This window comes from Acanthamoeba castellanii, assembly GCF_000313135.1.
Source record: "Acanthamoeba castellanii str. Neff unplaced genomic scaffold scf7180000084615, whole genome shotgun sequence".
Classification (NCBI taxonomy): domain Eukaryota; phylum Discosea; order Longamoebia; family Acanthamoebidae; genus Acanthamoeba; species Acanthamoeba castellanii.
Window position 1 is genome coordinate 141223 of NW_004457394.1, and position 21918 is coordinate 163140.

At 57.7% G+C, this 21918-nt stretch overlaps 15 protein-coding genes and 5 pseudogenes across 15 annotated transcripts; 11 read left to right on the forward strand and 9 right to left on the reverse strand.

Annotated features, from left to right (window-relative positions):
• Positions 1 to 2067: 2067 nt before the first annotated feature.
• Positions 2068 to 3542, reverse strand: ACA1_079150 (HMG (high mobility group) box domain containing protein; the record flags this gene model as incomplete). Its single annotated transcript, XM_004337785.1, has 3 exons — positions 2068 to 2659; positions 2746 to 3222; positions 3394 to 3542. 3 exons carry the CDS (start codon positions 3540 to 3542, stop codon positions 2068 to 2070), a joined length of 1218 nt encoding a protein of 405 aa, XP_004337833.1.
• Positions 3543 to 3601: 59 nt separating this feature from the next.
• On the reverse strand, positions 3602 to 4354 carry ACA1_079160 (hint module protein; the record flags this gene model as incomplete). Its single annotated transcript, XM_004337786.1, is given in 2 exon segments — positions 3602 to 3898; positions 3914 to 4354. The coding sequence occupies 2 exon segments, from the start codon at positions 4352 to 4354 to the stop codon at positions 3602 to 3604; spliced, it is 738 nt and encodes a 245-aa protein (XP_004337834.1).
• A 199-nt stretch (positions 4355 to 4553) lies between these two features.
• On the reverse strand, positions 4554 to 5951 carry ACA1_079170 (uncharacterized protein; the record flags this gene model as incomplete). Its single annotated transcript, XM_004337787.1, has 2 exons — positions 4554 to 5528; positions 5634 to 5951. 2 exons carry the CDS (start codon positions 5949 to 5951, stop codon positions 4554 to 4556), a joined length of 1293 nt encoding a protein of 430 aa, XP_004337835.1.
• Positions 5952 to 6872: 921 nt separating this feature from the next.
• On the forward strand, positions 6873 to 7144 carry ACA1_079180 (uncharacterized protein; the record flags this gene model as incomplete). The annotated part of the gene is given in 2 exon segments (XM_004337788.1): positions 6873 to 6966; positions 6981 to 7144. 2 exon segments carry the CDS (start codon positions 6873 to 6875, stop codon positions 7142 to 7144), a joined length of 258 nt encoding a protein of 85 aa, XP_004337836.1.
• Positions 7145 to 7328: 184 nt separating this feature from the next.
• ACA1_079190 (uncharacterized protein) lies at positions 7329 to 8082 on the forward strand (the record flags this gene model as incomplete). Its single annotated transcript, XM_004337789.1, is given in 2 exon segments — positions 7329 to 7754; positions 7774 to 8082. 2 exon segments carry the CDS (start codon positions 7329 to 7331, stop codon positions 8080 to 8082), a joined length of 735 nt encoding a protein of 244 aa, XP_004337837.1.
• A 99-nt stretch (positions 8083 to 8181) lies between these two features.
• ACA1_079200 (chondroitin AC lyase) lies at positions 8182 to 9982 on the forward strand (the record flags this gene model as incomplete). The annotated part of the gene is made up of 2 exons (XM_004337790.1): positions 8182 to 8580; positions 8738 to 9982. 2 exons carry the CDS (start codon positions 8182 to 8184, stop codon positions 9980 to 9982), a joined length of 1644 nt encoding a protein of 547 aa, XP_004337838.1.
• Positions 9983 to 10073: 91 nt separating this feature from the next.
• On the forward strand, positions 10074 to 10382 carry ACA1_079210 (annotated as a pseudogene).
• A 53-nt stretch (positions 10383 to 10435) lies between these two features.
• On the forward strand, positions 10436 to 11065 carry ACA1_079220 (uncharacterized protein; the record flags this gene model as incomplete). Its single annotated transcript, XM_004337791.1, has 1 exon — positions 10436 to 11065. One exon carries the CDS (start codon positions 10436 to 10438, stop codon positions 11063 to 11065), a length of 630 nt encoding a protein of 209 aa, XP_004337839.1.
• An 11-nt stretch (positions 11066 to 11076) lies between these two features.
• Positions 11077 to 12647, forward strand: ACA1_079230 (annotated as a pseudogene).
• A 77-nt stretch (positions 12648 to 12724) lies between these two features.
• Positions 12725 to 13507, forward strand: ACA1_079240 (annotated as a pseudogene).
• A 9-nt stretch (positions 13508 to 13516) lies between these two features.
• ACA1_079250 (uncharacterized protein) lies at positions 13517 to 13811 on the forward strand (the record flags this gene model as incomplete). Its single annotated transcript, XM_004337792.1, is given in 2 exon segments — positions 13517 to 13736; positions 13750 to 13811. 2 exon segments carry the CDS (start codon positions 13517 to 13519, stop codon positions 13809 to 13811), a joined length of 282 nt encoding a protein of 93 aa, XP_004337840.1.
• Positions 13812 to 13888: 77 nt separating this feature from the next.
• ACA1_079260 lies at positions 13889 to 14398 on the forward strand (annotated as a pseudogene).
• Positions 14399 to 14454: 56 nt separating this feature from the next.
• On the forward strand, positions 14455 to 14946 carry ACA1_079270 (linker histone H1 and H5 domain containing protein; the record flags this gene model as incomplete). Its single annotated transcript, XM_004337793.1, has 1 exon — positions 14455 to 14946. The coding sequence occupies one exon, from the start codon at positions 14455 to 14457 to the stop codon at positions 14944 to 14946; it is 492 nt and encodes a 163-aa protein (XP_004337841.1).
• Positions 14924 to 15397, reverse strand: ACA1_079280 (protein kinase; the record flags this gene model as incomplete). The annotated part of the gene is made up of 3 exons (XM_004337794.1): positions 14924 to 15074; positions 15112 to 15335; positions 15368 to 15397. 3 exons carry the CDS (start codon positions 15395 to 15397, stop codon positions 14924 to 14926), a joined length of 405 nt encoding a protein of 134 aa, XP_004337842.1.
• Positions 15398 to 15505: 108 nt separating this feature from the next.
• On the reverse strand, positions 15506 to 15900 carry ACA1_079290 (uncharacterized protein; the record flags this gene model as incomplete). Its single annotated transcript, XM_004337795.1, has 2 exons — positions 15506 to 15721; positions 15772 to 15900. 2 exons carry the CDS (start codon positions 15898 to 15900, stop codon positions 15506 to 15508), a joined length of 345 nt encoding a protein of 114 aa, XP_004337843.1.
• Positions 15901 to 15952: 52 nt separating this feature from the next.
• On the reverse strand, positions 15953 to 16798 carry ACA1_079300 (uncharacterized protein; the record flags this gene model as incomplete). The annotated part of the gene is made up of 1 exon (XM_004337796.1): positions 15953 to 16798. One exon carries the CDS (start codon positions 16796 to 16798, stop codon positions 15953 to 15955), a length of 846 nt encoding a protein of 281 aa, XP_004337844.1.
• Positions 16799 to 17341: 543 nt separating this feature from the next.
• Positions 17342 to 18002, reverse strand: ACA1_079310 (annotated as a pseudogene).
• Positions 18003 to 18338: 336 nt separating this feature from the next.
• ACA1_079320 (NADPH:quinone reductase) lies at positions 18339 to 18655 on the reverse strand (the record flags this gene model as incomplete). Its single annotated transcript, XM_004337797.1, has 2 exons — positions 18339 to 18512; positions 18566 to 18655. 2 exons carry the CDS (start codon positions 18653 to 18655, stop codon positions 18339 to 18341), a joined length of 264 nt encoding a protein of 87 aa, XP_004337845.1.
• A 384-nt stretch (positions 18656 to 19039) lies between these two features.
• On the forward strand, positions 19040 to 20304 carry ACA1_079330 (NAD dependent epimerase/dehydratase family protein; the record flags this gene model as incomplete). Its single annotated transcript, XM_004337798.1, has 5 exons — positions 19040 to 19083; positions 19210 to 19289; positions 19434 to 19540; positions 19606 to 20164; positions 20282 to 20304. The coding sequence occupies 5 exons, from the start codon at positions 19040 to 19042 to the stop codon at positions 20302 to 20304; spliced, it is 813 nt and encodes a 270-aa protein (XP_004337846.1).
• Positions 20305 to 20807: 503 nt separating this feature from the next.
• Positions 20808 to 21915, reverse strand: ACA1_079340 (iridovirus major capsid protein; the record flags this gene model as incomplete). The annotated part of the gene is given in 3 exon segments (XM_004337799.1): positions 20808 to 20819; positions 21026 to 21793; positions 21805 to 21915. The coding sequence occupies 3 exon segments, from the start codon at positions 21913 to 21915 to the stop codon at positions 20808 to 20810; spliced, it is 891 nt and encodes a 296-aa protein (XP_004337847.1).
• Positions 21916 to 21918: the final 3 nt, after the last annotated feature.

Sequence of the window (21918 nt, forward strand, 5' to 3'; positions counted from 1 at the left end):
AATGTAACATTTACATTTCTCTTTTTAGGATTGATTATTCAAAGTCGTTTTTGTTAACCTTAGAACTATTTTAACTATGAGCCCAACCTGACCTCCGTCCTCAACATGATCCACTGGTACAACCCCCTCTCCCTCATGCCATTGGGTTGCTCTGGTCGACAGCGAGCTGACCAGAGGGGGCGCTGTTGATTGGTTTGTCACACAATGCAATCAGGTCGCAGGGAGCTGCCACCAACAAGTTCCAGAGGTATGACTGGGGTGTGACAACATGAAGCGCTATGGCCAGAGCACACCACCACCCAACCTCCTCTCCAACATGCTGGCCAACCTCCCAGGTAATTGTTACCACCCTGTCGCCCTCTTCACTGGTGGTACCCACCCAACCATGCATGCACAACACAGGCGCCACAAAGGATGGAGGGGACCCACCATCCACCAGTCAAACTGCATCCCTCCTTGGCAGACGCTGTGGACGTGGTCACACTTGAAGTGACGATCTGCTACACTCCAAAAGGCGCGCTTGTTCCCACATATGGAACAGAAGGGTTGAGCATACTTTTCCTTGTCTGTCATGATGTGTGTGAATGCAGGATCTGAAAACACCAGTGCCAACTTCTCCTTATGCTCACTTTGGGCCAATGACATGATGTAGGATGGGGGGCACGCTCCAACTCATCAACAGAATCCGTTTTGTCAATTATAGTTTGTGGACCATGTCATGTGAATCACAATACACATGCTCCAGATCTAATCCAGCCATCTCAGCCATCAGTGTGCATTGGTCACAAAGATCAATGTCCCCACATTGTCGCCAGGTATCACTCATGATCTCTTGCCAACATGCATTGCAATTGTAGATGGGTGCTTCTCCAATCCACTGGGATTCACAATGGCCCACTATCGCGCAAGGTTTCAATCCTACTTCGTGGCACACACCACAGGCATGCGTGTTGTGAGTGCATGTGTCGCACAACCAATTCATACCGAAATCATTGGCCCCCAGCGTGTATGTGTTGCGTCGACAATGGATGCACCCATCCATTAAAAACCAAACACAGGGCCAAACTGCACCCATTCTGCCAAACAACATGGATGGCGTGTTCAGCATTACAGTGCTCGCCAAGAAGGACTTCAAGGGTGCTCAGAAAATCATAGCCCAGCGCGGATGGGCGCCCGTGCACATTCGATCCAGTGGTGGCAAAACCAACCACACCATCAAGATCATGATGGACGCCAATGGCATCACATTCAAATCTGAGACAGGGATGCGCGTAGTCAGCGATTCATACCTCATCCAGTTGATCTCAGACAACTTGGCTTGGGATCACATCACACTTGTTTCAACGAACAATCCTCAGCTCATCACCCACATCACCTGCACCACATGCTGGACCACACCACACAAACTCCTGACGTGCTCACAGTGCATGGCGTGCCAGTACTGCAATGTCACATGCCAACAATCGCATTGGAAGACCCACAAGGCAGAATGCATTGCACCAATAAAACACAGCGGATAAAGCATTGGCCCCAAGCATCCATGTTGCACCACTTTACTCACACAACATGGCCGACAAATGGGATTGGGCCATCCTGGTCAATGTGGTGGCACACTGTGCCTACATGGATGAGATGACTGGTGCAGAGACTGTGAGCTACACCAATGTAGCATACATGCTGTCGCCATCCAACAAAGGCCTGGACATGTTGGAGATGGCACACAAAACCAAGTGGCGTTTTGTTGAGGATCAGTGCACAATCTGATTGTTTCAAAGCACTGACAAGTGCCATGAGTTTGTGCAGTATCACAACGACAATACTGAGTTCATCTTCATGCGGAGCAAGCTCAGATCTGAGTTTGTTTTCATGGGCACAGCCAGTGGGAGGGCCATGTGTGGCATGCACAGGTTCATGTGATGTGACACCATTGCAACCAGCGTGGGACTGAGCGAGGAAGTGTGTGCATGCCTCTACTGGAAGACGTGGGATGGCACCTATGACATCACAGATGCTGTGGTGTGGATGCAATTGCGCTATGTTCAGATTTGTGAAAAGAACGCCAACGACTTACTCCTTCTTCTTCTTGGTCACATGGCGCTTCTTGATGGGGATCTTGCTGAACTTGTGCTCGTAGATGACCTTCTCCTTGGTGTAGTGTGTGGCGTCCTTGCTGGCCAGCAGCTTGTACTTCTTCTTCTGTGTGTTGGTGACATTGACCCACTTGGCACCAAGCTTCTTGCCCACCTCACCGATGCCCCATGATGGATGCTTGGAGTGGAGGACAGCGCCACGCTCCTTGGCGAACTGCATGTAGGTGCTCATGGGGCGCTTGGGTGGGGCCTTGGTGTCAGCCACCTTCTTGTACTTGGTGGCCTCCTTGGCATAGTGGGCACGCTTGACCTTGGCCTTGGCCAGGAACAGCTTCTTCTCGGCATCAGTGGCCTTGTGCCAAAGCTCACTGATCTTGCTCACCACCTGCTTGCCAGAGAGGCAGGGGTGCGCCTTGACGACCTTGGTGCGCTTCTTCTGCGCAAAGAGCATGTAGGTGCTCATGGGGCGCTTGGGCGCATCGGGATCGTGGGGGGCTTTCTGCTTCTTGGCTGGGCAGGTCTCCTCCTTGGTCGCACACTTGTGTTTGTTGTTGCCAGCCATTGTGTGACTTATTGACAGGCGAAGCTGGATGATAATTGAGGGCCTTTGCATGTGTGGACAGCACATCAGCTTTTTTCAATCGACGTGGCGAACATGGTGTCCCACAGGTACATCTTGTGGAAGCAGGATCGCGTGGTGTTCATCGCAGCAGCGTCGTGGGCGTGATCGAGGTCGTTGTACTCGCGGTGCACCTGGTAGAGCGCAAACTTGTTGAGTATAGAATCTGGCAGCTCCTCACACATGCCCACCACACAATCAACATTCTGTTTGGCGAGCAGGCCCATCCACAACCATCCCAACGATCCCGAGCACTGAAACAGGGGCCAGTGGAAGATGTAGAGGGACGGCTGGTGATCGTTCGTGGCGATGAGGTCCAAGCAGTAGGCAGATGTAAGCCCGCACAACGTGATCGGGATCCGGCGCACCATGCCCTGGGGAGCCGCATCGCGGATCTTCCGCGGTCGATGAGGGCAATCCACGCCGCGGGTGTCCAGGATCCTGTGGTAATCATTGCCGGAGATGAGAGCGTGGGCTAACGCGTTGACATGATCGGCGAGTCGGCGCGGATCGCTGCACACGACGAACACAACACAGCCGACGTTTCGAGTTGGCACCGATTCTTGGATCGCACAAGGCCAGGATCGTTGGATCTCGGCAAAGGATCGCACCGGCGCCGTGGCGAGGAATCTGCGCTCCGCGGCCAAGTCAAACAAGCGGTGCGTGCGGCGCAAAACGACGTACTGCTTCAGATTCTCGTAGGTGTGTTGAAAGGTCGCGCGCATGTCTCCCACGATCGCGTGAAACAGTCGGCATACGCGTGATGTGCGTTCGAGCGACCGGACATCCAAGTGGGAGAACGTGGCAAACAACAGTTCGTTGGGCACATCCATGGCGTTTGTTGTTAAGTGTGTGCACACATGACGCGTGGCTGTGTGCACGCGGTTCCCTTTTATTCGGACATAAAAGAGGTATAGAGGTAGTTGAGAAGCGCCGGATACCAGTGCACCCCGCGCTTCTGGGGCGTTCCGGCGAGGAGCTTCATGGGCGCCAGGAAGACGTCGTGCACGAGGTAGTGCGGCGAGCTGACCTTGGCGTAATTGGACGCGAGCACGTCGTTGACCAGGATGGTACCGCTGTCCGTGAACGGCGCGTAGATGCCCCTCAGTTCGTGGTAGGTGATGCTCGTGATCTCCACCGCCACCGCCAGGCCGTTTTCGTTGAGCCAGACGCGATCACCAGGCTGAACCTGATCGGCAAAGACGGGCGTCTGGCCAGAGATGTCGGTGCCCGTTTCGTAGTCGACCAAAAAGATCAGGTGGTCCTTGGTGAGCGTGATGGCGGTCGCGTATCCGACGTGAAGGCGCACGAACGTGGTGAATCGGTCGGAGTCAATGTCAAGCCAGCCATGGAACTTCTCGTAGCGAATGCGGCCGTCGGATCCGAGCGAGGCAACAGAGTCGCCCACGTTGAGCATCGACATGGGGATCTTTTCGCCCGTTTCGAGCTCGACGGTGGATCCGCCCCAGAAGCACTGGTAGGCCGAATCGGCATCGCTCGAACATGTCCAGTGGATGCATGTGCCGTTGGCGACCTTGTGGCAGTCACACGAGGTGGACACCGAGTAGTCGTACATGTAGCCGCGCGCCAGCGAAGGCGAAACAATGGCGAGGACGAGTAGTAGCAGTAGCGCGGTGTGCGACATCAGGGGTACTTTGTATTATTGTGTGCAGAGGTTGTGGGTTTTGTTTCTTTCTTCCGTGTGCGGAGTTGCGCGTTTCGCAAACGTGAGGCGATTCGCTGCAGGGTACCACTGTGGCCCGCTGCGGCGCTTTGCGTGCACCGACATGTATACGGGGAGAATCGCCTATCATAGAACAGATGATTGAGAGAAACCTTATCCTTTAATCCTCGGCACTGCGCTGCAGCTTGTTCAGGACGTTTTTCGCGACGAACATGGAGTAGCGCCCGATGATGTGGCCCAGATACTGGCGCTGTTTCGGATCCAGCATGTGCTTGAGTATGTCGTCGGGTTCGAGCATGTGATTCAGGATGAACAGGTGGTAGAACAGGATCGACCACGCCGCGCACGTCCCGCTCGCATGATCGAGTAGTTGAGTGGGCACACCTTGCCGTCCTTGCGGACCAATACCGTAACTGTCCCCAGAGAGTGGATTGTCGGTGACGAAGGTGGTGGTGCGCCACTCCGATGGGGACATGCCGCCCTCAGTCATCAGCAACTGGTAGAGCGGCGGCAAGAGGCCCAGTGCGTAGGCGAAGCGTCGCGCCGTTTGTGCGTATGCACCGTTGGGTTCGAAGAGGTAGGTGTGACCGGTGCCGCGATTGATGAGCACGAACATGGCGTGTCTCGCGCCCTCGGCTAAATGGACGCCGACCGATATTGGGAGCCACGGCCGATCGTCGCCGCATCGTCCGATGCCGGATGAACGCATCCATCTCTCGGAAATCGGAACGCTCGATCCTCCCGCCTCCTTACGGTGCGTGATCTTGAAGTAGCCCGGCGGGGGCTTCAGCGCATGTATCTTGCCCCAGTGGTTGATGACGCGCTTTCTGAGCATCTCGACCGTTAGCCCGTTCGCCTCGGCGTTGGCCTCGTTCATGTCGGCGATCTGTTTGGTGGGCGACATGCGCGCGTTCCTGCTCACGCCGACGACGAGGGCCATGGGGCGTCCGCGATCGTCCACCGAACACAGATCGCGCACGCGTTCGTGGTTGGCGATCTCGGCGATGAAATCGGACCAGAAGTTGCCGTGGTGGCGCTTGTAGAGGCTTTTGTTTTGCGCGAGGAATTCGCGATCGGCCAGACTTCCGACGGGATGGGGGTAGAGCGCGTGGCTCACGCCGGCGAAGATGCCTAGCTGCTGATGCGTGAGCCGCGGTGCGCTGAGGAACGCTTCGATCTGCGGTTTGTTGAAGTTGGGGCACGGGATTTCGATCGTGGTCTCTGGGCCATGCTTCCCCACGCGCTCGGGCTGCGGAGATGCAACCGGAAGCGCAGCGGGTTGCGGCCGCGAAGTCCTTTTGGCCAGCCTTTTTTTGGCCGGCTGTGCGTAGAGCGCTCGGATGATGTCCGCCTTTCGCGCCTTGGCCGGAACGGCCACGCCCGCTTGCTTGGCTCGCGTTCGCAATTCTTTGACGGTCAGACCGGCGAGACCGTCGTCGGTTGTTGGCGTCTTTCGAGCGGCCGTGCGTTTTGCTATCTTCGCCACCGGAGCGAGCGCCGCGACGAGCTCCGCCTTGCGCATCCTGCTGTAGCCGGTGATGTGGGCTGAGGATGCCATCTTGCGCAGCTCGGTCACGGTTTTAGTGTTTAACGTTGTTGATGGTGCCATCGCGATTGAGCGTTTGGGCACATTGTTTTTTGTATGGGCGCGGCGTGCCCCGATGCAATCGACACGTTTCATTCGGCTGTGGATCAGTAAAGGAATACATGGTGACCGTGCCATGGAAAACGGGGAACGCCGCACAGGAGGTGCGGCGCGCAGACTATTCTCGATGCCGCCCGCCTGGATGCAGTAGTAGTGGTGGCGCTCATGGTTTGCCAAATGGTTCTCTTTGTTAAAAGTCGCGGTCGATATAGCTTATGGCGCCGTCAGCGAACCGGTAGCAGAACGATGAGGACATCGCTTTTCCCACCTCGCACCACACCCCGATCTTGGGGCGGAACGACAAGAGCTCTCGCCTCACATAGCCCGTTTCTCCAGCGTGCGTCTCGACGACGCATATACGCGACGGATGTCCCTTTAGCGGCCCGGACTTGAACCGCCTGCAGTTGGTAGGGGTAGCGATTAGTGCCGGAGCAGTGCGTACAACCGTCGCCGACCTTGATATCCAGCTCTCTCGGCGTCGACATCTGTGAGCGTGGGGCGTGATTAGCTTACATGAGCCCCGGCTTCCTCTTTTTATTTCTTTCCCTGTGTGAGACAAATGAAGTGTTACCATTGCCGACGGCGGATGCGCTGCAGGATCCCTTGGTTCTCCGGCGATGACGGCCTTCGCATGCGCCACTACTGCACACTGCATTGCTTCAAGATTGGTCACGGTGTGGGCGACGACCGATGCCTCAAGCGCAAGGGCCAGGGCGAAGAGATTGGATGGTTGGAAATGCATCTGGCGGCGACGGAAGAAGGATTTCTCCATTAAAAAATTCGGACGCCCTTGGCATCCACCCGTCGACCGCAACCGAATCCCACCAAAAAAGCATGGATAGCGTCAGCGTAGCGACGCGTGAGATCCTGGGAAATGGCCTGTTGCGCCGCGGTTGGGTTCGGCATGGTCGGGCGTACGGCGTCGAACGTATCGGATCACAGGGGGAGGACTGGCTGGTCCGTCTGGCGTTCTTCGACTTCGCCGGCGCTCGGGCACCCTTCCCCGACGATTTCGCGGAGCGGTGTCTGGCCGTCGAGCCTGGATTCTACGTGGTCGGCGACGAGCCCGAGGACACCCTGGCCGAGCTGAGCTGAGCGGCCCATGAGCGGCATAGCCTGGTGTACGGCGGCGATGGTAGCCTGGGCGGTGGCGAAATCCAGTTCCATGGCAAACAGTTGTATGATATAAGTAGTCACCGAGAAACAACAAAATTGCTGATGTCCGAACGGTGAGCCGCCGGAGATCCCCACCACCTGCTCGATACGATCTCATAAACACCAGAGACGAGAATGGCCAGTGACGGTTACATCATTAGTGGCACGCGCATCCAGCTCCCCGATGTTCCGGCGGGATTCATGCGGGCGGACTCTGCCGGCACCATCGTCAAGGCCGACACGGCCGCCTTTGTCGCGGAGATCGACAACCTGGCCGGACAGCCTAACGGCGTGGCCTCGCTCGATGAGAACGGGCAGGTGCCGCTGTCGCAGCTCGGCAACGCGCCCGGAGGCGGTGGCGGCGATTTCGTTCCACCCACCGACAAGGGCGTCATCATCACCGGCGACGGCAGCCACTCGGTCACGCTCGCGGCGGGCGCCAACAAGACCGCCCTCATCGCCGACCCTACCCGGTCCGAGGGCATCAAGTGGGCGGCCTACGACCACGTCGATCTGCTCAACAAGGGCACCAACACACACGCTCAGATCGATACCACCCTGGTTTGAGCTTTGGTCGCAGAGTCTGAGCGTCAGTGATGTTACGCAGGGCAACATAATGGCGCAGGTGTCGGCCGTCACCAGCGTCACCGCGACATCCGGCAACTGGCTGCTGTGGCTGGCCTACTCGTGCGATCTCGGCGGCGTCAGCGGAACGACCGCGCAGACGGTGTTGGCCAATCGCGTCGGCGGATCCTTCACCAGCGGATCGGCGGCGCTCACCACCGCCAACGGTGTCGCCTCGGTCAAGCTCATGGTGACGCAAACGACCGACACAACCTGGCACGCGACCATCTATGGCAACGCGGCGTCGAAGCTCGTCCCCCTTTAAGGGATCCGCAAAGGAGATCTCCAGTTTGGAATCAGTAAAACCCGTCCATTGATTGAGAGCTTTTCGTTCTTGTTTCACCACCAACCGACCAACACAACAATGGCGCCGCGGATCGTGATCCTGCTGATCGCAGCATCGCTGATGTGCTGCATCGCGTCCGACTTTGATCTCATCAAACTGCGCACTCTTTCGGATCTGCGCGGACCGTCCGACGGATCACTGCCGCCACCGCCGTCGGCCGATGGCACTTGGCGTGACATCGACTACCGGTCGGGATGCGCGATCGGGCGCGTCGAGTGGCCGGCGGTGCAACACCTCGATCGCACCCTCGCAATGGCGCGATCCTGTGGCGTGGCGAACGCAACGCTCGCGGCACTTGATTTTTGGTTCAAGCGCGACTATCGCGACGAAGGATGCACCGACACGGAATCGGATCGATGCTGCGACATGCCGGACGACACGCTGTGGAACTCCAACTGGTGGTGGAATCGGATCGGCGTGCCGATGCGGATAGGGCCGATCTGTCTTCTGCCTTGTAGGCGGCTGCGATCTTGGCCACATTGCCCGTCAGCAATCCGTCCCACACGGCCCCGCGCGCCATCCACAAAAGGTTGGCTCCCTTGGCCCCGGATCCCCTCCAGTCGGATCGTCGCAGGATCCGAGAGCAGTGCGCGACCCTGTCCGGGCCAAGCTGCCCGACATGCGCGCGATGACAGATTCTTGGGCGAGACGCGATGAGTTTGCCGCACTTCCCACACCACCGCTCGGCAACCGCGTCTACGCATCATCCGACTACGTCATCCACCGGCGACCAAACTACTTTGTTAGCGTCAAGGCGGCTTCGGAGCGCGTGGCGGTGTCCGAGTGCATCAACGGTGAGAACACGCTCGGCCATCGGCTCGGGGATGGCGTCATGTTTGTGAATCGGCCTGGTGCGTATGACGACGTGTTCCCGCTGTGGAACTGGAACGCGCTGCCCGGCATCACCGTCCCTGCGTCGGCGCGAGGCGACAACGGCGGATGCGCGACCGTGTCCGGCAAGGGCGACGACGATTTCGTGGGCGGTGCGTCGGATGGTCACTTTGGTGTGTTCGCGATGCGATCCGCCGACGGAATCCGAAAGGCCTGGTTCATGTTCGACGACGAGATCGTGGTCGCGATCGTGCCGACCTCGGATGGCGAGACCATGCGATCCGTGCTCGACTCGCGGGTGCTTCGCGGCGATGTGACCTCGAGCGCGTATGGCGATCGCGCGCCCATGGGAATCGGACGGACGCGATCCAGCCCTTGGTGGATCCGCCACGATTCGGTGACCTACATCGTCCCCGACAACGCGAGGGGTGCCAACACGCCCGTCGACGTTGTCACCACCGTGCCCCGCGATGGTCGGTGGTCTCGGATCTCGACAAGCGAGAAGACGGTGACCACAAAGGCCACGTTCACAGCTTGGTTCGAGCATCGTGGGCCATCGCACTACATCATCGTGCCACACACCGCCCAAGATCCGATCGCGACCATCGACGACGTTGTCGTGAGACAGAACTCGGATGCCGTGCAGTGCATCGTCAACAAACGCCTGGGCACGGTCGGCATCGTGTTCTGGGAGGCATGGGAGACGGCATCGTTTCCCGGATGGCGCGTGACCGCGAATCGGCCCTGCGTTGTGCTGGCTGTCATTGAGGACGCCGACCGGCACCTGCGGATCACGATCGCCGATCCCACCCACAAGCTCGATCGCGTGTCGGTGAGCGTGACCCGAGAATCGGATGGCGTGTCGGGCACGCTGGCCATCGACACGTCCGCCCACAACGGAGCATCGCACACCGTTCTCTGGGACGGATCGGCGTCGGATTCTGAGATGTCATCATCCGGCCGCCCACGACCGTTTCTTTTTCATTGAATAGACCAGTTGAGTCACACCAATGGCAGTCGCCCCTTGCACCCTTTTATACCGACTCTTGGCTCTCCCATTCACTCACAACAACACCACCATGTCGCTCAACACTGGCCTTGCCGTCTTCCTCCTCCTGGGTCTCTGCGCGATCGTCGATGCCACCGCCGTGTGCACGTACCGCAGGTGCTCGTGCGCCGACAAGACGTGCTCGTCCTTCACCGGTTGCACGACGTTCACCCAAGACGAGGGCGCATGCGGAGCGCTAAACCACGTGTGCGATTGCGCGAACATGAGGATCCTGGCCTACGCCAACACGGGCTGCACGGGCTCGCCCACCAACGTCTACACCTCTGGAAGCTGCTACAACAAGACCTTCTGCTATTACGTCGACTCTTGCACCGCATAAATAAAAAGCGCCCTTGCTCTTGGTCGCATTATGCAATCCAACCCCTCCGAGTAATGACAAAACCCGTCTCTGTTCGTCTGTGGCGTCACGCACTCTACGAAGCCTACGGCAACATACCTGGATCACGGAAGTTTGATGGCGACTGCGAACCGATTCATGACGTCGAGGTGCTGTTGAACGGCGCGATCCTGAAACTTCACCGATCGATACTGATTCACGCCACGCCATACTTTGCGGACGCGATCCTAGCATCTAAACCCAACGAGATGTTGCGAATCGACTGTAGCGACGGCTGCGACGACTCCCGGTACATCCAAGCGCTGATCGAGGCCGCCTACTGCGGATCCAAAGAGTTCGACGTTTTCCAGGCGTCCGAAATCGTCGGGTTAGCACGCGAATGCGCCAAGCATCGGACGTCGATGCCGGCCAGATTGGTGTGCGTGTATCCCGTATTCAGGCTTGACGCACGACCCACCGCTCCGGGCAGCGTTGGCACACGCCAACGACAATATGCAGCCAAGGACGATCCGAAGGAGATGCGGGCGCTCATCGATGTCATCAACGCATCGCTCTACATCCAGCTCATCGACACCATCGACTGGGAGTGGCGGCACGTGGGACCGTGGTTCTGTAAGGCCATTGACGGACTACGTCATCCTATTTGGAACTATCATTTCGAGTAATAAACACCGACATGGCCACAAGAATCACAGCCATACGCGAGAACTTGCGCAACGAGGAGAAGGAGATTCGAAAGGATCTGCCAAAGCTCCAGGGTAGGGTCAGGAAGATAAAGACGATGGCTCGACACACCCGCAATCTGCGACGCGCGCTGGGCTTCGTGGAACTGATGGTTCGCGACGATGGCAAGTACAAGTTCTATTTTATCGTACACGAAGAATCGGCCGCGATTGTGAGTGCGATCTCCCAGAATCGGATCGTGGACGGCATCTGCGAGCGCATTCAACACAATATAGATGCTGTGGCACCCACCCCGTTCAAAATCAAACTGTGGAGCGGTGGCGAGTCAGACGCATGGCACGTCGAACGCCCCAAAGACATGAAGATCTTGGGCGGCCTAAAGCACCGAATCGAACGTGGCAAATACGAAATCGCTGGCAACGACAGCCACACAAAAGCCAAAATCGATGTTTCCGCTCTGCTCGTGCGCATAAAAAGCCAAAAAGTTCGGCCATAAACACAACCCCACTTTCACCATTACTGGCACGCACTGCGATCCGCTTGAACTCTTGACCGGCAACAAGTACCTCGAAAACGACTTCGAAACCCGAGTCGCCAAGGAACTGCTGGATATCTGGCACCGATGTTCAATCGGCTGCGTGATCAGCGTCGGACCCAACGAATACGCCAGGGCCACCCAGCAGGGGTGGGTCGCGACGTTCAACGGGCGCCCGACGACCTGGCAGAGATTGCTCATCCACATCCGTTCGTCGCCGCACGACAGTGGCACTAAACGCCGATCCTTCGGCGTGCGAGGTGATGGCGCCTTGCTCGATCGCACCTTCACGATCGAATCGGTCAGCGAGTGGAAGGTCGACGATCCGAAACCATACATCGAGCACGCTCTGACGAATCGCAAGTACGCCAGGGCCTTCATCGGCGTCATCTCAAAGTGCGAGAGCTGGAATGCACAGATCCAAGAGATCATGCAAGCCGTCATCCGAGCCTACACCGACGGCCAAGACAGAATCAGGCACTGGTCCAACATCGGGCCGGGTAAGAGGCCGACCGATTTGCCGGACCGACATCGATGCCGCCACACTGCGCAAGGTCAATGCCGGGTTGGCCTGGATCGGCGCGATGCGCTCCGTCTGTTCACACGAGAGCACGAAGCTCAAGATCCGAGGCAAGGGCGAAGAACCGTTGGCGTGGGAAGACGTCGACGATCGCGTGATGGCCCAACGCATCCGCGCCAACGATTCGGTCATCATCTTCGAGGTCATCGGTTTGGCGAACTACGGCGTCAAGTGCTCCATCGAGATCACGAGTGCCGCCCAAGACATCCGCAACTTCATGTGCCGTGAGACGCTGTGGATGGACCCGAAAGGCATCGAGGCGTGGATGGGCTTGGTCCAGGCCATAATGACCCAGCCAGGTTGTGCAGAGCTGCATTGCGCGCTCGGCATGGTCAGGGACAAGATACTGAAGGGCGAAAGAAAGCTCCCCTCGCGCGACGAGGAGGAGGAGGAAGAAGAAGAGGAAGAGGACGCATATGGCTCAGATTACGAAGACCAAACATGGTGAACAAAAATATAAGCACATTGAGTTACTTTTGCCATGGATGGGTGGACGACGAAGCAGGTGTGTCGCCAGCTCTCGCGATGGGGCTCGAAGAATACGCGGAATCGGCGCGGCGGGCCAAGATCGATGGCCCAGCGATGATGGCATTGCACGAGGTCGACGCGCTGTGCTCGCAACTCGGCATCGTCAAGATGGGCCATCGCAAGCGACTCGCCATCGCCATCCGCCACCTCGACGACGACAAACGCGCGTTCAAACTGGCTATCCCTCCGCTGCAGCGCTCGCGCTCGTCGCCCGATGTGTCGGAACCGGATCGCAGGTCGGGCCGGCTCCCGCTGTCGTCGCGAACGTCGAGGGGCGGATCCGTCGTGGGTCGTCCGCGGAGCACCACCAAGGCCTACGCGAACATGTTCGGCGGCATCGCCGTCAAGTGCGTGTACGACGGCGACGTGAGCATCGTGCGGTTGGCATCGTTGCGTTTCGACGATCTGTTAGACGCGATCCGCAGGATGCACGGAAACGAGGATCCGAGCGTGCGCTACGTCGAAGAACTGGCATGGGCACACCTGGAGTCACACAACTACCAAACAAAGTCGGCCATACGATCGGTCAGGTCCAACCTCAAGCGCGGGCACACGCGAGTTCCGCGCATGTGGTTGCGCGTTCTGCGCGTGCTCGAGAACATGCCGCCGCGTACAGGGGTGGTCATCGAGGTGCCCGACCGGTGCTGCGGGGTGTGTGGCGTGAGCATGCCGCCCGGCGTCGTCGACAAGGCCGACCCGGCACTATGTTTCGGCTGTGCGTCGTCCATCAAACGCAAAGACGGTGCGCGACGCATTGAGATTGCCAACCTCCTCAATTGAAAATAAACAATGAACAACAACAATAATGTGGACGCCAAAGGCTGGGATTACGAACACAAGTTGGCATATCAGTACGAACGCGAGATAAAGGACTGCTACGAGAGGGCACTGGATGCGTTGCGCGAAGCCAGGGATCACTTTGCGTCAGCCAAGGTGCTCGGAGTGCGACCCGACTGCGGATTCGAGGACGGGGAGTGCATCGATAATCTCCAGCGATGCATCGAGTACGGTGCGATGCGCAGGTCGGACGATGACGTGGCGTTCCCGTTCGAGCACCAACGCCAAAAGCTCGCCGCTGCGCTGAGCTCCGGTAAAATAGACGAGGAGGAATTTAAATTCGCGCAGGATATATTGGTTCAGTTGCCCAAAACAGAATAAACGATGGAGATCGAGCAGGTCGACGACAGCGCAAAGGTGGCGCGCTTCGTGACCAAGCACATCACCAAGAGGGACTTTATCTCGCTCTTCCCCGAGTCCCATCTTAATGCTGCCAGAGACCGGGACGATCCCGACCAACCATACAGCCACATATACAAACGCTACCTTGGGTACAGATCGAGGTGCGGCATGCGAATCGACCCCGCGATTCCAGACATCGACGAGTGGACGTGGCCGCGGTTTGTCATGTGGTACAAGATGAGGACGGGTGAACGCGTGGACGAGAAGATCGTCGAGCATTGGGCGTTCCTGCGATGCATCTCGCGCGACATGGGGATGTCGATCTGTTTTGACATGCACGGCGACGACCGCACCAAAGCGGAGGCCATGTTCGACAGATTCGTGTCATCCGGTCGCGATTCAGCGATCTTCTGGTCAGAATGCGATCTCGACGACAAGGAAAGGCTTTTGGCCTGGTATGCAGAAAGGCAGCGGTGTTGGGCGGCCATGTGACTTGACATGGCCAACAACAAATATACGACAGGCTAGTTGTCTTCCATTTAACAAGCATGCCCAAAGTCACCCATGCATCCATGGTAAAGGACGCGCTCAAGGACCTCAACGAACCCACCGGCTCCGGGGTGATTGCGATCATCGAGCGCGTCGCAAAGCTCTACGAAGGCAAGCTGACGTCCACCTACGAGCGATTGATCATCAAGGCAATCAAGGATGGCGTCCTGGCCGGCACCCTGGTGCGCGAGGGCAGCCGCATCCGATTCCCGACCAAGGACGACGAAGATCGCGAACTGACTGTGGAGGAGGAGCTCATCATGATCGCGTGCCGCGAGGGCGACATGTACCCCGATCGTTTGGCAAAGGCGTTTGCCGACGACATGGACGACGAAGAGTATGAGGAGGCCCTGCAATCGCTCCTGGGCCGCGGGTACATCAAACTCGTGAGCGATGGCGCATATCGATGGACCGATCGGGCCGGCAAGATCTTTATCTATATGCCCGGCGATGTTCATGGCGCATCGTTTATTGAGAGGCTGCCGGCGTAAAGCAGTTGAAATCGATGAGCACGGCGTGACCATCGGGCTTCACGATGACATTACCGTCGTGCAGATCGCGGTGGACGAATCCGGTCTCGTGAAGGAGCGCGATTGCCGTCTCGACGTCGCCCATGATCCTGTCTGCGTTCGCGTGGGATCGGTTTTTGGCCACACAGCGAGGCATCGACGATGTCGCAGAGGGTTGTGCCGGGGATGTGTGACAGCACCGTGTAGATGAACCACCGACCATCGTGATCGACGAAACGGCCGTACGAGAGGAGCTCGGGGAAGAGGCCGTCCCGACCGTTCATGGCGCCCAGGATCCTGTGTTCCATGCTATACTCAGCCGCGGCGTCGCGTTCATACGGGACGTGTTCGCTCAACCTGACCCCGCAGATCTTCACCACCACCGTTTGGCCATCGGTCGTACGCGCCAGATGGGCGTGGCCCGAGGATCCATCGCCGAGCACGCGCACGAGCGTCACGTCACCCAACCCGCATCTCACGGGCAAAAGCTCGAGACTCGCCCACGTCGCGTCTCGAATGGCCGGTTGGTGCATGCCGTCGTCTACTTGGTATGAGGTGCCTTTTGCACGGCGACGCATCGGTTGAGCTCTTCGCTGTGTCCGTCAAAGATGGCGTCCGCGGCCCACACGTAATCGGCGGCGTCCGCATAATCGTCGCCCTCGCACAGTTTTCCAGCGTAAGCCACCGCGGCGGCCTCCTCGACAAACACCGCGAGCACGCGGATGTGCTGATCGCGATAGGCGAGAACGACAAACATCTATCCTTGCCCCAGCGCGCAAAGAGTTCGTGCAGTGGTTGTCTGTACACGATTTCGTAGATGCACCGCCAGGCCAGATCGCGATTCTTTCGCGATGTGGCCGCCCACGCTGCGATGGCCTCATCGCTGTCGGTGAACTTGAGGATCTTGGTCACGATGTGGTCGGGCAGGCTGTCCATGGCGTTGGTTGAAGGAAATAACAACGAACACGGAGTTTGCCTGGAGCGGTGTTTAATATTCCGCTGAAAAGCCCTTGACGCGCATGTACAACTTGGCGCGGGGCAAGTAGCCACGCGATTGGAGATTGAGGGCGCTAATGTGGGCACACAGTTTGGTTGGGGTGGGCTTGGGCTTGATGCCCGGAAGGTTGAGTCTTTGGCACGCGCCCTCTCCGGTCATGACGAAGAAACTGCAGTCGAGCATCGCCGAGGCAATGGCCCAGAGCATCCGTGGCGGCATCTCGTCTCGGTGGATGTCCGGGAACTCCAACCACACGCGAGGTTCGGGCCTCATCGAGTCGTCCCCGTGCTCGATGGCGACGAGGCACAGGTCGTCGCGGCGTCTCGGGTTCACCTCCTCGTGGATTCGTGCGATCAGCGATGACGACGAAACGCCGGCGGGATCGTATTCCAGCTCCCGCTCGGGACCGTGCGTTATGCTGTACAGGCACTCGTCGTTCTCGCGATCGACAAGCACCAACTGCATGTGGCGCGGCGCGAACGTGAAGGCGCTAAAGTGCGAACGCCTGGTCGCCAGCATCTCCACAATTGTGTGGGGGTTGAACGTGGACGACACGACCGTGAAGCGGTCATCGGCAGGCAGTCCGTCAATAAAGGCCTGGACGCTGCCTTCCTCGCCGTCGTAGCTGTCGAGCTCTTCCTGCCATTCGTAGATGTCGGGTGGTGCTCGGCAGAGGAGCGTCACCGTACCTCTGGCATCCTTGTGCGGGGTGTCGAACAGCGCGTTGACGAGGGAAATGCGTCGAGTGTAGGCGGCATCTCGCTTTCCATCGGCGTCCGCGACCCGCTTGGCCTTGGTCTCGGCGGTGATGAGAGGGCGCTTCTTCTCGGATTGCATGTTGGACTTGGCTTTGGTTGCCCGCCAATTTGGCGTGTTTTCTTGCCGTGTGAGTTCACTTGGACGGTGCACGCATAAAACGAACGACAACACATTCGTCTATCAGCCGATCGGCATGGAGGCGGTGCTCCACACACGATCCGCCACCACCACTATCATACCACCATTATTGCAACCACCCGCGACCCCAACGTGAGAACGCTGCTGTTGCTCAGCACCGCCGCCCACCGACCAACCTAAATTCGGTTCCGTGCTGGCATCGCTGTCGGACTTCCAGCATCACGAGAGCGTGATCGAACGGATGATCGGTCTGGACCTCGCGGAGGTGCACGCGATGTTGTACTCCACAGCGTTGGCGAGGGCGCACGATTTAGGGTACCCCATCTACGACACCGCCATCAAGGCACTCAAACGCCGCAGAAGCATGTGGTTCTACGAGTCGGGCGGGAAGATAAAGCGTTGGCTTTATAGCCAGCGTTGGTCACTAACTTCCAGAAGATGCAAGTGGCTAGGAAGACATATCTCTGTTGTCTGTTGTCATCATCACGGCAAGAGGACAATCTTGCCGGCATGCGCACCATGAAGGATCTCGTCGTGTGCTTTTGGTGCATCCACCAGGGCGAACTCCTTGGCGACGATGGGTCGCAGAGAACCGTTGGTCAAACCCGCTCCGATAAAGGCGCGCTGCTCGGCTACTTCATCTGGCGTCGAACGGTGCAAAGCAAAACCGATAACGGTAGCGTCCTTCATCATAAGAAGCCTGTTGTCCAAAGAGGGTTCCAATTAGTCAATCAATAGTAGAGATGCCATGGGGATGGGGTACATACCCTGGTGCCAACTTATCGACCTCTCCACGGCTGCCCACCACCACCACTGTACCTCCTACTCGGATGACATCGAGATCCTTCACCAAATTGACATCGGCCAGCACCTCGATGACGATGTCGACGCCAGCACCGTCCTTGGTGACCAGCTTAACGTGTCCGATGTAGTCGCTGTCTCTGTGGTTGAACACCTGATGGGCGCCTTGTTGGGTCACCAGGTCCCTGCCTTCCTTCGTGCTTGCCGTGCCGATGACCTGAAGGCCGAGGGCCACAGCGATTTGCACTGCTGCAATGCCCACACCGCCACTTGCTCCATGCACGAGAACCGTCTGCCCTGGTCTGGCCTTGGCCTTTTGTACCAGCGCTCTGGAAACAAGCATTGTGTCGTGAGCATCGATGCGAGGTATGGATGGGAGTATACGGCCTTACCTGTAGGCGGTCGAGTAGGCAGCGAAGACGCCTGCGCCTTGGCTGAAGGTCACGTTATCAGGCAAAGGATGGACTTGGTTCTGAGAGAGAGAGTTTTTTTTTTTTACGAGTGGTAAGCATCTGAACTTGTGCAGGATAGGCCTGGCGCCGGAAGAGTACCTCTTGTGCAAGAGCATGCGAGGCATAAGTGCCCGTTAGTGCACCGGCCAGATAGACCCTATCACCTTTCTAATGAACAACGTCGCAATATTGATGTAAGCGGTGATAGGCTGTCTCATCGATTCAATTCACGTCAATTGAGAGTTAAGCACCTTGAAGCGTGTGGAGGAGGGAGCGTCTACGACCACTCCGGCACCATCAAAACCGGGTGTGTGGGGTAGATTGACGGGGAAGTCCTTGGAACCGGCACGAATGTCAGCGTCCAAAGGGTTCACGCCGACGGCTTTGATTTCAACAAGCACCTGCGTATTCACGTATTAGAATGAACATCTCAACAAAGAGAGGGAGAACATACTTGGCCGGGGGCGGGAGTGGGGATGGCCAAATCGTGCTTGAGTTCTAGCACCGACGGGTCGCCAAACTTGGAGATCACTATAGCGTGCATGTTGAAGTTCTTCTTGTCTTTGTTAGCTTACGGCCAGGGTTTGTTGTGGTTGTGTGTCTTTTTTTTTCTTTTAAATTGCGCAGGCCGGCGATGATAGGCTATCGGCGACTGGCCACCGGGCCGCAACAACGGGCCGGTAACAAGGCCGCGCCCGTCGCAAACGCTAGGACTAATCTGCCGTTGCCCTTCTGAAAGCCAATTACGCAGATAACATTTCATAAAAGCGCCCCTATTGGTTATTCGGCCCGTGACTCGACTCCGTCGCCGCCTGACGTGATCGCCGATACTTTAATATGTCGGCGCGCTGCAGGAATAAAAAAGAGCAAACAGCCACACAGAATCATAACAACGCCCGCAAGAAGAAGAAGAAGTAGCAACAACAGCATGTCGTTCCCAAGAATTCTGGTAACCGGCGTAACGGGCTACATGTACAGGCTACTCTCCTACTCTCCTCCTTTGTTCCTTCTTCTTCTTCTTCCTGCTTACACATCTAATCGTGCCTTCTTTCGATTCTTCCATAGCGGAGGCTCAATCTTGGCGACACTCCAAAACAGCACTGACGTGGACATCAAGAACACCCAATTGTTCGGTCTTGTGCGCAGCGAGGCACAGGCAAACGTCCTTAAGAGCAAAGGTACACAGGCTGTGCTTTTTCCTGGACTGCACGACAGAGACTCCCTCCGAAAGATCGCTAGCGAGTATGACGGTATGCTCCACCTACCGTGTCCAACCCCGTCATGACGTTTGTTGAGTGACCCCTGTTCATGGATACACACAGTTATCATCGATTCAGCGGCTACTTTGGATCCGGAGGCCGCAAAAGCGCTGGTTCTTGGCTTAGCTGATCGCAAGAATGACACCGGCAAACAAACCTACTTCATTCATGTACGTACATGCCTCCATCATCATCATCATCATCACGGTGTTGGCTTACCAAGGGGCAATTGCAGACTTCCGGAACGTCCAACCTGAGCGATCGTCCCATCTCTGGTCAGTACCTCGAACCAGTGCCAAGAATCTTTTCGGACAAGGATGACATCTACAGCTACGAGAAGGAGAGAGAAGCGAAGGAGGAGTACGACCAACGAACGACAGACATGGCCATCATCGATACGGCGAACGAGGTCGGCGTACAGACATACATCATCGTCGCACCCACCATCTTCGGCACCGGCACTGGTCACTTCAACAAGTTTTCGATTCAAATCCCCGTCATCACCCGCCAGACGATCAAGTCCGGCCAGGCGGAGGTCATCGGCGAGGGAAAGGGCGAGTGGGACCACGTCCATATCGCGGACTTGGTTCTCCTCTACGAGTTGATCTTGGCGAAGGTCTTGAAAGGTGAGGACCTGCCTTGCCTCCAGCGAGGAATCTACTTTGCCGAGACAGGCCGGCACACTTGGCTCGAACTCTCCCAAGGCGTTGCAGCTGCAGGACTCGATCTGGGCGCTTTGAAGACCGACAAGGTGAAGAGCGTCACTCTGGAGGAAGCTGCACGCTGGTTCGGAGGTAGTGCTTCCTTTGCCGAACTTGCATTCGCTTCCAAGTACGTAACAACATGTTATCCTTTTTGATCTCAGCGTGCTGTTGGCCTCATTCACTCACTTTCGGTCTGACTCGGATCAGTTCTCGGACGAGGGGTGATCTAAGCAGAGAGATTGGTTGGAAGCCCTCCAAGACCGATGAAGATTGGCGATCGACCTTCCGTGCCGATTTCAGTGCGCTCCTCAAAGAACAGCAAGCGTAAGCATGTCTCTCTATGCGCTGTGCCGCGTTTCTCGTGCTCGAAGACCCGTAATAATGACCCTTTCCCTTCGCCTTGGGTGCACATACGCAAACACCAATACGCCCGAGAAGATAACATACTCGTCTTGAACGGAGCAGAGACGGCGGTTGCGTTGCCGAGTCCATGGCGGCCATCGCGAGGCCTGAGTTGGAACGGATGAGCGCCATCATTAAGCGTCGCGCTCATAGTGCGAACCGATGGTGGCATGCCGAATGGTCCTTTTTATTGGTCTTTGCTGTTGCTGCAGAAGAGAGGTGTTCACCCTCGCGAACGATCTTCGGCATCTCGAGCGAGGATAACAAGACAGAGATCGAACCAATTGGGGGGCGGTGCTGATCCCTCCTGAACAACTTCGGCGATCTCCGTTTAGTTGGCATACTGCGGAGAAAAGAGAAGAGAGAACGAGGTGAGTACACGAACACGGGTTGCAATGGGGAGGTGGGGAGACATACCAGCTTACCCATCATGCCCCTGGATGAAGTAATGGCAAGAAGGAGGAAGAAGAAAAACACCGGGTCAGTCCAATTCAAGGCATGGTGTGGTGCATTCGGGCGGGGGGTGACATACGAGACGACACGGTGCACGTTGTGGTTGGGCGCGTAGACGCGGATCTGGCCGTTGAAGGGGGTGGCGTGGGCCGCCGACTCGGCGTTGTAGGCGTTGGGGAAGATGAGGCGCAGGGTGACGTTGTCGATCCTCGAGAAGTTGCACGAGCCCGAGGGCTGCTTGTCCTCGGGGTAGAGGGCGAAGCTGTAGTTGTAGATGAAGCCCGAGGGCTTGCTGGTGTGCTTCTCGCGCGGGTGCACGGTGCGGTAATACTGGGCGGGGTGCTCGAGGGTGCGCGGGTGGCCGTTGAGCTGGAGCTCGGCCGAGGCGATGGGGTCGAACACGAGGCCGAGACCGGCGTCGTACTGGCCCGACCAGTTGAACCAGTCGTTACCACCGCCGCCGGCCAGGGCGCCGGGCCCGGTGTAGGGCGTGGGCGTGATGGCCGAGTCGCGTTGGACGACCCAGAGGAGCTCCTTCACGGGGTGGTTGAAGTTGAGGCGCACGTGCTGCGAGCTCACGCCGGCGGTGTGCGACTCGGAGCTCGAGTGCTGCACCTCGTCGACGAGGTACTCGTGCATCTGCTGGGCGAACATGCGCCTCTCCATGGCGTCGAGGAACACGTAGTTGAGCAGCAGGGTCATCTCGCACATGTCGCCGGGCTGGGCGAGCGTGGCGGGGTTGTTGGCCTCGCCGGAGCGCACGATGAGCTCCTCGGCGCGGCGCGTGCGCACGTTGATCTTGCCGTCGTGATACTGGAGCGCGATGAGCGGCAGGGCGTGCTCGGTGTGCCTGTTCCAGTCAAACTGCAGGGCACGTAGATGTGCTGGGTGCGCTTACCGTAGTCAATGAGCTGCTCGCGGGTGTCGGCCTGACCGACCTGGTCGCCGAGCTTCTTCTCTGCGTGGAGCGTGACCTGCTCGAGCATCTC